The sequence below is a fragment of the Nicotiana tomentosiformis genome, chromosome 11 (genome assembly GCF_000390325.3).
Source record: "Nicotiana tomentosiformis chromosome 11, ASM39032v3, whole genome shotgun sequence".
Taxonomy (NCBI): domain Eukaryota; kingdom Viridiplantae; phylum Streptophyta; class Magnoliopsida; order Solanales; family Solanaceae; genus Nicotiana; species Nicotiana tomentosiformis.
The window spans coordinates 117,682,418-117,696,598 of NC_090822.1; the positions used below are offsets into that span (position 1 = coordinate 117,682,418).

General features: G+C 34.1%; 1 protein-coding gene and 1 pseudogene across 2 annotated transcripts; one reads left to right on the plus strand and one right to left on the minus strand.

Annotated features, from left to right (window-relative positions):
- Window positions 1-1,519: 1,519 nt before the first annotated feature.
- Window positions 1,520-7,417, minus strand: LOC104108579 (uncharacterized). 2 transcript variants are annotated; one of them, XM_009617651.4, is made up of 11 exons: window positions 6,987-7,417; window positions 6,333-6,407; window positions 5,948-6,001; window positions 5,665-5,743; window positions 5,452-5,579; window positions 4,423-4,506; window positions 4,155-4,238; window positions 3,320-3,471; window positions 2,831-2,981; window positions 2,179-2,506; window positions 1,520-1,904 (listed from the first exon to the last, which is right to left on the minus strand). In XM_009617651.4, the coding sequence occupies exons 1-10, from the start codon at window positions 7,344-7,346 to the stop codon at window positions 2,207-2,209; spliced, it is 1,467 nt and encodes a 488-aa protein (XP_009615946.1). In that variant the 5' UTR covers window positions 7,347-7,417; the 3' UTR covers window positions 1,520-1,904; window positions 2,179-2,206. The 2 variants fall into 2 exon arrangements, with proteins under 2 accessions (XP_009615946.1, XP_009615945.1); XM_009617650.4 differs by having other exon boundaries at window positions 1,520-2,506.
- A 1,008-nt stretch (window positions 7,418-8,425) lies between these two features.
- Window positions 8,426-12,134, plus strand: LOC104108578 (zinc finger CCCH domain-containing protein 1-like; annotated as a pseudogene).
- The last annotated feature ends 2,047 nt before the right edge of the window (window positions 12,135-14,181 follow it).

Below are 14,181 nucleotides of genomic sequence, written 5' to 3' on the forward strand. Positions count from 1 at the left end.
TATAAAGTCGTATTTTTGAAGTATGATATGAGTCGCACTTTTTGAATTATGAATTATAATTATGAGTCGCATTCTTGAAGTGTGAATGATGAGTCGCATTTCAGAAATATGACTATTGCATTTATAAAAGAGAAAACTACATGGGAGAGCACTCTTAAAAAGTTATTTAAGAAAATAATATCACTTATTCTTTATTCCATATATAGCAGAATTTTTTACAATATTAACACATTATAAAAATTATACAAAAGCTGATTGCCCAAATCAAGGGATCTGATATTTATCCTTATTTATCGTTTACCCTCTCTCTCCTCTTAGCAGTTTTAAAAATAAACTAATCAACAAAGCAAGGGGTCACAAAACTCTTCTTTTATTTACTTAAGGGATAAAAAATGAAGATTTGCTTATTAATTTTTTTCTCTCTTCTTAAAAAAAAAAAAACGTTTATAGAGAGATTTTCTCACAGTTCCTCAATTATACCATAATCGAATCCTCAAAATGTTGGATAATATCCAGATAAAGTATATACTAACTAAACCCAATTAGATAAATAGAATATACCATGTATTTTGAAGACAAAGTACATACAATTTTTATACCTAGTTAATACAATTAAATAAATATAATATACCATGTATTTTAATTGTATTTAGGTATAATAATAGTATATAGTTTTGTCTTCAAAAGACATAGTATATATATATACTCTAAAATTTATTATGTGGGGTAAATTAATTGTGATTTATTGGGGGGAAGGGGGGGGGGGGGGGGGATGATGTGTTAGCAATGAGTGTGATTTAGGTGATGGCATGAAATTGAGGAAGTGTGAAGTCCAGGGTGCCTTGGTTATAGGAGGAGTTATTGAGGTCCTAATTTTTTGGATGGATTTTTAGGAACTGAAACGTTTGGAATTTTTTTAAACAAGATTCACGGTCTAGATTTATAGGTTCTATTAAGGGATGTAATTAATTAGCTGCTATATTTGTTAATCACGGATTGCTGCTAGGATTTTATAAAATTTTCTTAAATATTGCCTATTTGTGTTTTTGTCCCCTTATAAAATGCTATTAATATTCATCTCCAAGACGGACTGTTACCTCAATTAACTCAAGACGCGTATAAATCACATTTTACATTTGTGTTTTGCATATTTCGGGAATTCTCACTAAAATAACACACAATGTTTCAGTCAAATATCCCATATTTTGGGGGAAAACTGCAAAGACCTAAAAAGATAGTCCCAAATGTGGGTAAAAATAGAGATTTGTTTTTTATCTCAATAAGATTACAATACTGCGGTGCCAGTTTAGGTAAAACGGTCATTTGTATTATTTTTGTCAATAAGTAAAACGGTCATTTGTATATATATAAAATAAAATAAAAAATACAAAAGATAAACGACATTTTGGTTCTCTGAGATAAAAGGTGAAGATTGCTAGCTTTAATTGGGTAAATTTTTATTTTCCCGAAAATTCATGTAATAAGGTTTGACTGCAACGTTCAAACTATTACACAAATTAAGAAAGAGGGGTACATACATCTCTTTTAACAACATTGTGCTTTTATCATTGGAAACTAAAAGAAAAAGATATTCTATATAACAGGCAGCAACTGGTCTATCTACTAGAAATAAAGCTGCTTCATCTAAACAATGCCTCTCAACTAAATCTTGGCAAATATATATCACCAAACATAAATGCTAGTTCCCATACAACTGAAAACCAACCAACCACCCTCCTCCAATGACCAGGCGCATATTTCACTAGCTCTATTGATTAAAATAACAACTACTGTGCCTCAATCGCAAGCAAGTAAGGATCCACTTCTCTTGTCCATATCGTTCCATATAAGCTCTATCTCAGTCGGGCAGCCCGGTGCACAAAGTATCCACATTCACACAGCGTCTGCGGAAGGGTCGCACCCCAAGGGGTGTGATTAGCATTAGTTGATGCTTCCATGGCTCGAACCCATGACCTATAAGTCAAGCTATCTCATTCCAATATTATACAAAACAAACTTACCTCTCCTTATAAATCTTGATAAAACTCATTAGAGTTTACATGTATAGAGCCTAAAACAATTTATCACTGCTATTCTTCAAGCTATTGCAGCCAATGTAATGCATACCAAATCAAGGCGAAATCTAGTTAGTGATAGCAATTCCAGAATTAGCAATACCATATAAAGCTTTGCCTGATAGTTATTATCAGATTGTAGCAAGACTCTGCTCTGGTTTAACCATTATCTTGACTGGTTTCCCGAGCTTGGATTTATCTTCCATTCGAGCAATTTCAAGAGCCCTCGCACAAATTGGATATCCCTGATCATCCCATGACTCCAGTATTACGCCAGAACCAATACAAGTTCTTCCGTCGTAAAAGGCTGCAAATTGTCCAGCTGCCAGACCCTGATCATCTTCAGATATCCGGACAACTGCAACTTCCTGACCGTGTTCATCAACTTCTATGACCAAGCTGCAGTTGTAAAAACCGGGACCATGACGAACCTAGAAAACCAGTAAAAACTGAGAATTTCACTTGTATATCAACACCATATTACTCTGAATTTACAGCGCTGCCACGCTCACATTGCAAAATATTGAAAAAAACAACAGTACGCTCCTAAAATAAAAATAATCAAGCAAAAGAAAAATGAAATCCCAAGAAATTCAACTCATATCTCCACTAGTCTGCTATGTCACGTATATTATAGCCTTTGCTCTTTACAGCCTAAGTTCATGTTGAACATTCTTAGATACGTATAAAGGTGTCAATGAACTCAAAAAATAAACAAGAAGTTTAAAGGAGGAAAAAATAAAAGAAAGGTTTACCTTGCATTGAAGCTGACTGATTTGTCTAGGAGGTAACCCACTGAGCCATTTCAAGGATCCAACACAAAATAACCGTCTTTTCTTGTCAACAGAGAAATAATTTCTTGATACATATACGACATTGTTTTTAATATCTTTCTCCACAACATACCTACAAAGTAAGCAAAATATCTAATAAGTACATTTGAAAACTCATACAAAAGAACAACATATATTTGGATTGATGATTACTATAATTGCTCAAAATTCCTAAACGCAATGAAGATCAGGGCCATAAGATGACAATACGCAAGCATTTTGTTCTCTTTGGAGGGTGGATTATGGCAACTATCATCCGCCATATAATTTTGTTAATGATCAAGTAGCCATGTGCAGTAGGCGGTTAATAACACAATAAAAAACAATTGGATATAAGATAATCGAATTGCATAACTACTTGAGACCAGAGCTGGTCACATATATATTAAGAAAGAGCTAGTAGCCACATACCAGGGCCCTCCAGGAAGACGTAAACCTTGGCGTTGGCCAATAGTATAGAACCAAAAGCCACGGTGGTTTCCGAGATAATCTCCACTCTCTGCTTCCAATATAACACCTTCTGATTCTCCAATGTGTCTAGCGACAAATTCACTGAATTTTATCTGAAATTCCAAATGGAACTGAGACTAAGATCTTTTGGGGACAATTGAACTATATGCAACTACAAAAAATTAAGAACAAATCTTAAACTTTTTGGAGAAGTTTGCAATCTAACAGAATTAAGAAAGTGTATAGCTAAAATAATGAGCCGAGGGTCTATTGGAAACAACCTCTCTATCCTCACAAGTATGTTGTTGTTGTTGTTATAGCTAAAATAATGAATCTACGGCTAAAAGATTTGTCGTGTAGACCCTCTACGCAGAAGATGAAGTTTTCAAATGTAACTAGTCATGGTTATAGAACATACTTATATTACTCGTATTGGTGCATGGCAAAATATGAACCTCCACATCCCATTATAAAGCGTTGGCAGCTTGATATAAAATGGTTCAGATATAGCAAAAAGATTGTAAGGCCCACTTTGCATGGACAAGTTTAGACAATTACCTGTTTGCCGCAACAAATCCGGCAAGCTCATCTATTTTTGTTTAGCAAATAATGCTCATGAGTGATGGTTAAGAGAGCTACTTAACTGGTTACAACTTACCAGCAGGAATAGCTAAACTAGTTAGTAACTAACTTATTTAAGTTACTTCATGAGAATGGCATACGACTGTACCGACATCACCTTATACCAAAAAACAAAAAATTCATGTTAACTGTCGAATGTGCTGGTAAAACAGACCTTGCCAAGAAAGCATATTCCTTGCGAATCCTTCCTGTCTTGGTTTGGTAGATTAAATGATTTAGCAAGCATGCGAACTTCATCCTGTAGATACGTGACGAAAGATTAAGAGCAATTCAGCCTCAATGAAGAATTGAATTTTTCAAATGATCACATCCCAGTACGAAGGAGGGTAAAGACGATTCTCTCTCAGCAACATAATATTTGATCATTATAGCAACGATATTGTAAAGAAGTGATAAGCGTAATGAGAATAGTCTCACCTCACCTTTGGGATACATCCAAGTGGGAAAATCAGCCGTTTAAGCTGAGCCTGTGAGAGATGCGAAAGGAAGTAGGTTTGGTCCTTGACCTGAAACAACACCACTGCGGACATAAGAAATCAGCTGCATTGACCCAAAAAAGAGAATGAAAAACTTGGGATGAGGACGTGTTTAGAATACTAGGGAAAATCAAATGAAACTACAGAAATATCATGAACTTTAGAGTATAAAAGTTGCTTTTTATCGACAAAACTTCCAAAATACATAAAAAGATGAATATAGAAATGGAATTTCAAAGAATTTCACTCATGTGTTGTTTAATGTTACTGTGCACTAGACTAAGGAAGACATGGGATTTCTGAAAAGAAATTAATTATGCCAAGAGTAGGCAGGAGATTTTAAAGAGCCCTTCAATGCAAGTTTTCAGAAAAATGGAGGACAACACTAGCACAACTTGGTACACTCACAAACTAGGGGTATTAAATAGGAATGTCGGGCTAAATTTAGGCCAGTCTAAAAGGGTTGAGTCAATAAATGGCTGATGAACCAACCCGTCCAGAATTTTCTTGAATCAAGATGGATTTGGGCATTCGGCCAATTCGGGTAGAACGGATTATCGCTAAACCAACCCAACTCAAACCATTTTTTCATTTATTTATTTTTTAACCAAATCAAAAAAACTTTTCCTTTCTTTATAGAAGAGAAACTCAGTGTGCAAATGTATTTTATCAAACAGTCCATCCTCGTCTGCTGAACGCCTATGTCTCTTGCAAACAAAACTGCTTTTGATGGGAGCATAATGCTTAATTCCTGACCATATATATCTGCCTAAGTTAATTCAATTTCTCGTATGTTCATCCTTTTACCTAAAATCAAGAAAGATTCTTTCCCACCACTGTCATCTTCAAAATCTCCCCTTCTCAAGTAAATACATCAAACTTTGCAAAAGAAAACATGGAAACAGGCTCTAAGAAACATGTATAAGTATGGTAAAAACGTACTGTAAATACAAGTTCAAAACATTATATACACACCATATCCTTTGACAATTCTAAGACAGAAGGTTCATCCAGATGCTCAGTAAATGCGTGGACAATCTTTGCATAATGTCCAGAAGCAACAAAGTCAAATTCCATTCCACTAATGGCATCCATAAAAGCACCTGAAAATAAATTTTGCCATTTTCAAGCCAACGAAACTATAAGACAGCGGAAAAAATAGTGCATTGATAATATAAGATGACTGACCAAATTTTATTCTAGTATTACAAAGGACATCTGGATTTGGAGTCCTGCCACATTTGTACTCCTCAATGATATATGATACCTGAACATGTTAAACTTACTTATCAAAAAACAAACTAATATTACAACCGAGCTTTCATCAATAGCCCCTAGCTTATCTTTATATTACATCACATGAAGAAACCTTTGTAAAAAGAACCCAATAAACACGTAACAAAGTCCCACTCAATGAGACAAAGTTGGTAAAATGAGTAATTAAGCAGCTCAAAAGTAAACAGAAACATACCACATTATTCCAATATTCATCAGTCAAATGGACAACTTCCAATGGTACATCAACCTGAAAAGTTTGAAAACAGATGCTGTGGAAACTTAACTTGGAAATAACAAACTAACTATTGCAAGAGAACTTAAGCACTCTTGATTTAATCTTTTTCAAACTATTTGGTATTTGGTATGGTTATCCTTTATCCTTTTTCTTTTTTCCTTTTTCCACAGCCAGGCAGGAAGTTTTATAATCCTGTCCATTAACTACAGATTTAGCATTTAATTAACCTAAATCAGTCAGAGCTATAGAGATGACTGAAAGAAAGCAGCCGTGTCTACAATGTATCCAAATTCTGTTCCAAACGAATACATAAAAGAGAAATAACCTAGGAAATAAGATTGACCTGGTCACAAACAGCCTTTGCATATTTCAAGTCATCCTCCCATGGGCATTCAGACCAAAAGTTCTCAAAGTCTTCCTACAAAAGCGAAGGCAATACACTTTAGGAATTGTTTGATAAACCAAATTCGCTGCTTGAAACTAAAAAGATTAAGGGGTCGTCAATGTTATCAAAGGAGAAAAGTGCAAAAAAGCTAGAAGGTATGCAAAGTGCAAATAAAGTGGCCTTTAATGAAGAAAGGCAGAAATGGTGAAAAAATACAAATATGTATGTATAGACCAAAACTAATAATTATAAGCATGAATAACAAATATATGGACAAAGAAATTATAAAAGAAAAGTATGTGAAATATCAATTGTTTAGTCTTGCCTCTTCAATATGATATTCATTGGCAAGAAAAAATATGTTTTAGAGCCTCAATGAAAGCGCCGGTTAAGCATGGCGAGGCGAGGCAACGTGTTTTGCTAGGCTTAGAAACTAACCCCGATATCAAATTTCAGGTAGTCTGTAGCTTGTTTTAGACCACAAGTTTCAAAAAGTTTCTTATTTCTTAAATTTCGTGTCAATTAGCAGCAAAACAGCTGATATTCTTTAGCTCATACAAACTCAAAAGAAGAAAGTAAATAATTATGGGCCAAAGTAGTAAAGTTACATACTTGAAACCAAATCTTGAGATAAAAAGCAGTGCAGGAATGTCCAGCAGCATGAAGCAGTCTAAGAGCAACGCTGCTATCAACGCCGCCACTAACCAAAACCGCAACTTTGAGTGGATTCTTCTGTGGCATGGAGCAAGATAAGTATGTGGGGTCGAATTTCTCATCCACATAAGTCCTAATTGGGGATGAAACTGAAATGGGTTTTAGAGAAAACAGTCTTCTGGTAAAAGTTGGGTGCTTTTTTAGTTGAGTAAAAGAGTGGATAAGGGGGTTTTGGAAAGGGGAAAGGGAGAATAAATGTTTGAGAGATTGTGAAGATTGAAGGGTAAGAGGGATTGTTGACATGGTTGCCCTTAGCATTTCTGTTCGTTTGGGGAATGAGGTTCGTGAAGTTCTGGCTATGGCGGTTTTTTTGGGGGGTATACTAGCTTCAAAGCTTTTTGATATGGCTGCTGAGCTTTATAAGTGTTGTACACTGTGCAGGGTTGATTGTACAGTGCTTTGACATAAATTATATATTAATTATACACATATAATACCTAATTTAGTCATATATTATACTTTGCGACGCCTATTTTTAATTTAATTGGTTAGATGAACGTTTATTTTGATTAATTCTTCGATTTTTTTTCTTGGGTGTTGGGGGAGGATAATTGCATTAAAGACCCTAGTGGTTTTATAGGTTTAGGAATAAAGTTGAGATCATAATCAAATTGGTTGATATTGTGAATTGAGATTAAGGGTATGCACTTCCTTTACTCCAAAAAATTAATTGGCTCCTTCAAAATACAAGAATCAATGCATATTATTGTTTAGTGGAAATTATGAAGTGATTTCTTATATTTTTCATAATAATTATACGTACTTTAAAATTACATAAAATATCATGGTAAAGCTTTAATTTGTGTAGTTATTTTTTTAAATATATTAAACTTCAATTTGAGGAAACAATAGTCAAGCAAATCTTTTTCACAATGATGGTATTAGTGGTAGTTTTTACTAAACGTGAGAATAATGTCACATAAATTCGAGTCATTAAAAATAACTAGTCCATAATTATTATCGATGGATTTAATAACTCATAAAACTAGACATATGACATGCTATAACATGTAGTTTTGTTGATTTTTTGTAATGTTCTGTGATTCATAAATAATCTAACATAAATTTATGAAATTATTTTTAGGTTAGTGTTTAAAAGTTACTACTCAATTTTAAAAGAGAAATATATTTTTTAGCCGTTTTTAAAATAATATATATATATATATATATATATATATATATATATTGGTTGCGAAAGTAATTAGTTTAAATGGACCATTTCCGTGTTATGCCTATTTTAAAATCCTTCATTTTTTCATAATTTGTGTCCTAATTGGTTTAGAAAAAAAGGCGCCTTCGTTTCCAAAGGCGTTAATATTTTATTAAGGCTATATATATATAGATGGAAAACAAACAAATAACCAGCTACTCTCTCTCTCCCGCCTCACTCTTCCCCTGAACTGTGAAACCCTCTGAGCTAGGGCTTCAATTTAATTCCTCCATAGAAATCCATCACTTAAGCTCAAACTCTTTTGCTTTCCGGTCTCACCAATTCAATCGATAGGGTATGTGCAACTTGCTATTTTGTTAGTATAATGCTGAATTATTTATGTTCTTATTTTCATGTTGTATATTATTGATCAATACCTCGATTACCAGCTAGTAAGGGTTTTTTATTTAAATGCTCTATATATTCTGCTCTATTAGGTGTATTTGTTGATGATATAATTTTTTTTTTTTTTTTTTTTTTTTTATGTTTGTTAGCTAACTTGGAAGCTAGATTTTTCTTGAACTTACCTACTGAATGTGAGCAAATATGAAAGGCAAAGACGTCAATTGTCTTCGGTGTGCGTGGAAAGCGTATTGTTTGCTAATATGCATTTCAGTGTTCAAATTCTAAGGAGTGTATCAGTGTTTGGGATTTACTTTACATGGTATGGTTGAAATGGTTACCAGGACAGTGAAAAAGAGGCGATTCCGGGGAGTAATGTTAATAAGTTGTTCAGTGTAAAAAAGATTGCATATAGATGCAGTGGTGTTTTTATTTTATTTTTTTGGCTCTTCTTTTAGAATATAAAAGGGTGTATCTGGAATTGCAAATAGTGGGCAATGTGCATTAGGTTCCACTTTGCAAAGTAACATTCTATTTGACATGGATTGTTCACTCCTTGTTAACTTCTAACTCTTATCTGTATCATGATGCTACTTTGATACTAATCAAGTTGATCAATTCATAATTAATTAGCTGTAGCTGAATAACATTCATGGTTGAGTTTTGAAGAAATATTCTTTCTATAGATGCAGGCCAAATTTTATCTGCGCGCTTATTTGCATGTTGCATTTTATCAGGTTTTCAGAGTGATAACCTTTATTTTAATTTTGTGGCAAAGCAGGTCTGAAGGAGCAGGTCCAGCAGCAGCTGACTCAAAAGCCCAACATGATGAGAGATATTACAGACGTGCCTCTTGTTCAGAAGTTAACTAATACTCCTGCTACTTGTTCTGAGACAACCGATGATCCTCCCGCTCCCAATGCTAATCCACTTCCGAATCCCTTGGCATCAGCTGACCGTAAGCTTCTACCTTTACGTTTTCTAACTGTCTTACCTGTAATGCAACTTTTGTTTAGCATGGTTTGTCTAGTAAAATATTTCAAAGTTAGCATAATCTTCTCAGAATTTATTAATTTTTTTTTTATCTTTATGTCATAATATGGAAAATCTAAATACGTAGTATTATCAAATGCCTTTGGCTAATCAGAAGCTAATGTCTTATTTATGCAGTGCACTTTATCATAATGTTATGATTGAAACTTTGTTATCTTGCTTTATTTTTATTGCTATTTCTTGTTACTCTATCATAAGTGATCGTCTTGTAATTGTCATTGGACATGACCGTGTAACTAATGTTCCATTAGGTACTGCTGTTGTTAGTATTCCTGGTTCCTTTGTTATCTTGCTTTATTTTTATTGGTATTTCGTGTTACTCTATCATAAGTGACTGTCTTGTAATTGTCATTGGACATGACCGTGTAACTAATGTTCCATTAGGTACTGCTGTCGTTAGTATTCCTGGTTTCGCATGGACGTGTGTGTGTGTATTACTATATATATATATATATGTGTGTGTGTGTGTGGGGGGGGGGGGGTATGTATGTATTCTATGCTAGCAAATGTTAATCCTAAGTTCCTTTTCTGTTCTATTTTGTTTCTGCCTTCCCTTGTCAATTTACTGGTGCATTTTGCTTTTGCTTAATATGTTTTCTTTCCTGCTATTTTCAGTATGCAATTCTTTCAGAAAACAATCCAAGGCCAAAAATATCAGAAAGCGTCCTACGCTTGAAGAGGGGGAGAATGAAGATGCAGAAGGTGAAAGTTCAGTCATATATATGAAGAAAAAGCCAGCAATTGCAGATTTTTCTACTGGACCTCCAAAGTGTAACAAGGCCCCTCTTTTTTATTTTGAGTCCCCAAAGGAAATTACAGTTCAAAATGACAGTAGAGCAACAGCATCTTTAGAAACTGAGACTGAGTTCTCTAAAGATGCTCGGGCCATTCGAGAGAGGGTTCTGAAGCTGGGAGAGGAGGCTATAAAAGGAAAATCTAAGAGCAGCGCTGATCAAAAACTATACAAAGGGATGAATCAATACACTGATTACAAAGCTGGTTTAAGAAGAGAACATACAATTTCCAGTGAGAAAGCTTGTGGCGCGCACGGTCCTCTTAGGGCTTCTGCCCACATCAGAGTTTCAACGAGGTTTGACTATCAGCCAGATATATGTAAAGACTATAAAGAGACGGGATATTGTGGATATGGGGATGCTTGCAAATTTCTGCATGACCGGGGAGATTATAAGTCTGGGTGGCAGCTTGAAAAAGAGTGGGAGGAAGCTGAGAAAGAGAGGAAAAGAAAATTGGCTATGGGGATGCTCGATGAGGATGGTGAGAATGCAGAGAAGAGCGATGAAGATGATGACAACTCCTTACCATTTGCTTGTTTTATCTGCAGACAGCCTTTCATTGATCGGTCGTGACCAAATGCAAGCATTACTTCTGTGTGCATTGTGCATTAAAGGTAATTTCATTGACCTTCTTTTGTTTGCTTGATCATGTCATAGAATCTGTGAACGACAACCCCTTTATGTACCTAGTCCATTTCTCTTGTTTTGAACCTTTTCCTCTTGTTTGAAGTGACAATAGAGTTTATTCCCTCCCCCAACCCTAATCACCTGAAAAAAGGAAAGCCAACAGAGTGGAAATGTGAGATGGTTTTAAAGGACTTTCTTGGTGCCTAATGCCCTCAATATGCCCTTTTCCGTTTTTCTTGCTAGTTTCTTAGCTATTCAATGCAACTAGGGACATGAGAAATTTTGTATATCTGATGTAGAGGAGATATTAGCACTAGGATATAAAAGTAGCAACTACTTGGCAGGAGTTACTACTGAAGCAAGCAGTACCTTTTTTCTTAAGTAAAAGCTGCACCTTGTATTGGTTGGGCTTCTGGCAAACTATAGAGACTACTGCAATCAATCTGAGCTACAGTCACCTCGCACACACAACTTAATTATTTCACTTCTATTTTCTACCGTGTTTGATTGCAAGTTAAATTTTTTGTTGTTGTTGTTGCTGTGGTTAACAGCACCATGCGAAGAACAATAAGTGTTTTGTATGCAACCAGCCAACCCTTGGGATATTCAATACAGCACTTGAAATACGCAAGAGGATGGCGGCCCATGGAAAATGATGGATCTTCTGCTTAGGATAAAAATCAGAGTTTCAAGCACTTCTGTGGGCACTCTGCAAGAGCGTGCAGCTTTGCTGTTCTTGATCTGCAACAGTCATTGTCTATTTTGACTTACCACGTAAATATGCTAAAAAATTCCTGTCAACCCAATAGGCTTTCTTTGGATTCTATAAAAATTTCTAGGAACTGATAGATTTACGTTAGTTAGCAAATTGTTAGCTCCTTTCATGTGGTTAACTATTTTGACGTTGTTCTGATATTAGTTTCCAGATTTGGCGTGATTAGAAAGAATACATGGTGCTGAACTGTAGATAATCAATTTTATGTAAGTAGCTGTCAATAAGTTTTGATTTGTACATGTATTGCAATGTTATTCTTGGTCGGTGTTTTAAAAGGTGGAGACGTGAGGCAGGACGATTTACTCCATAAAGGGCTGGCCATAAGCCCCATGGAACTTTAAATTCTTAATTTATAAATTAATAAAATAGCTTAATAACACGAAAACTATCGAAAGCACATTAAATTTTTTAAAAATTTAAAAAGGATTGAAGAAACTCGTAGAAGATAAAATATCTAGCATGTTTTTACAAGTATAAACAATGTAATAGTGTTTAAGTCATTATGAGATACAAATCTACTATAATGTCGTTGTCAAACAATCAAAAAACTATAGTTTCTTAAAAAATATGGAGAAAACTACCTTGTATGGCCGGCAAAAAATATTATTAGCCCAAAGTTTTGCACGTAACCTGAAATGTCCAGTCGGATAAAATTAATATCAAATTGTAGCCCCCATCGAATAAAACCAACGGATAAAAGACAAAAGTAAATTTTGGTACAACGTTTTATCTTCCCTAGATATTTTTTGCGAAAAATGGCCAAAAATGCCCTTGAACAATTTGAAATAGCTCAAAATGCCCTCTGTTTGATTTTGGTACTAAAAACATCCCTGTCGTCTATATTTTGGACCACAAATGCCCTTAAACTGTTAGTCTTGCCATTGAAGGTGACGTGGTAGTCCAGCTAGGTTAGATTTGCTTACATGTCCATCCACCCAAGCAATCCAACATGACAAAATTATGTTTTCGGAATTTTTTTAAAAATACAAAATCAACACTTATTCCGAAAAAAGTAAAAAATTTCCGGAAAATTATATTTTTCGGAAATTTTTACTAAAATACAAAATCAACACTTATTCAGAAAAAAGTAAAAAAATTCCGGAAAAATTATTTTTTTCGAAAATTTTTATTAAAATACAAAATCAACACTTATTCCGAAAAAAGTAAAAAAAATTCCGAAAAAATTATTTATTTCGGAAACTTTTATTAAAATACAAAATCAAATCGCTATCAGAATCCGGGGGGAGAGATACTTCTTTTTGTCTATAATACCACTTGTTAGGATCAAATCCTTGTTATCAGAATCGCTATCGGTTTAAAGACAAAATCCTCAGTTTAAGAAAAATAATCCCAAAATATTTATTTTTCGGAATTTTTTTACTTTTTTCGGAATAAGTGTTAGATTTTGTATTTTAATAAAAATTTCCGAAAAACATAATTTTTCCGAAAGTTTTTTACTTTTTTCGGAATAAGTGTTGATTTTGTATTTTTTTTAAAAATTTTGAAAAAATAATTTTTCTGAAAAAATAATTTTGCCATGTATTGCTTGGGTGGATGGCCATGTAAGCAAATCTAACCCAGTTGGATTGTCATGTCACCTTCAATGGCAAAACTAACAGTTTAAGGGCATTTGTGGTCCAAAATATAGACGGCAGGGATATTTTTGTTACCAAAAATAAACTGAGGACATTTTGGAGCTATTTCAAATAGTTCAAGGGCATTTTTGGCCCTTTTCCTTTTTTTCGTTTTGTGAAAAAGGCTCGAGAAAGCGTCCTTGAAAGGGGAAATATCTGGAAAAGTGTTAGCGACCCCATACCAAATTATTTTATCTTTCTCACGTATCCCGCTTGACTTTTTAATTTTTCTATATTTTTTTACTTTTTTTCTTCAATTCTTTTAATTCTAACACTTTTTCTCTCTCTTATTACTTTTACCTTTTTAGTACTATTTAAATTTATTTCTTACCTTTTCCTAAATAGTATGTGATTTTACATAGACACTTATTAGACTTAAAACAATATTTATCTATCAGCTATTTTTATTTAATTATTTTCCCTCTTTGTTTGTCGGTTATATTTGTCCGTTTAGCTATTTTTGTTTGATCTTTTTTCTCTCTTTGTATGAGTATTTTTGGGGAGTTTTGTCTAAGTACCTAAAAAAAGTTATCAATAACAATAACACACTCAGTGTAATCCCATATTATGGGGGTCTAGGGAGGGTAAAATATACGCAGACATAAAAAAAATTATCGAGATTTCAATTTAAGTCTTAAGAAAAATTCTACGATTAATC

What these genes read in the sequence shown, in the direction of transcription:
- LOC104108579 (XM_009617651.4), bottom strand. Translation starts at nt 7,346, where the DNA reads ATGCTAAGGGCAACCATGTCAACAATCCCTCTTACCCTTCAATCTTCA. An exon ending in ATGAATATTGGAATAATGTG is followed by an intron (nt 5,744 to 5,947) that starts GTATGTTTCTGT and finishes TAACATGTTCAG; the next exon opens with GTATCATATATCATTGAGGA. An exon ending in GAATATGCTTTCTTGGCAAG is followed by an intron (nt 3,472 to 4,154) that starts GTCTGTTTTACC and finishes TTGGAATTTCAG; the next exon opens with ATAAAATTCAGTGAATTTGT.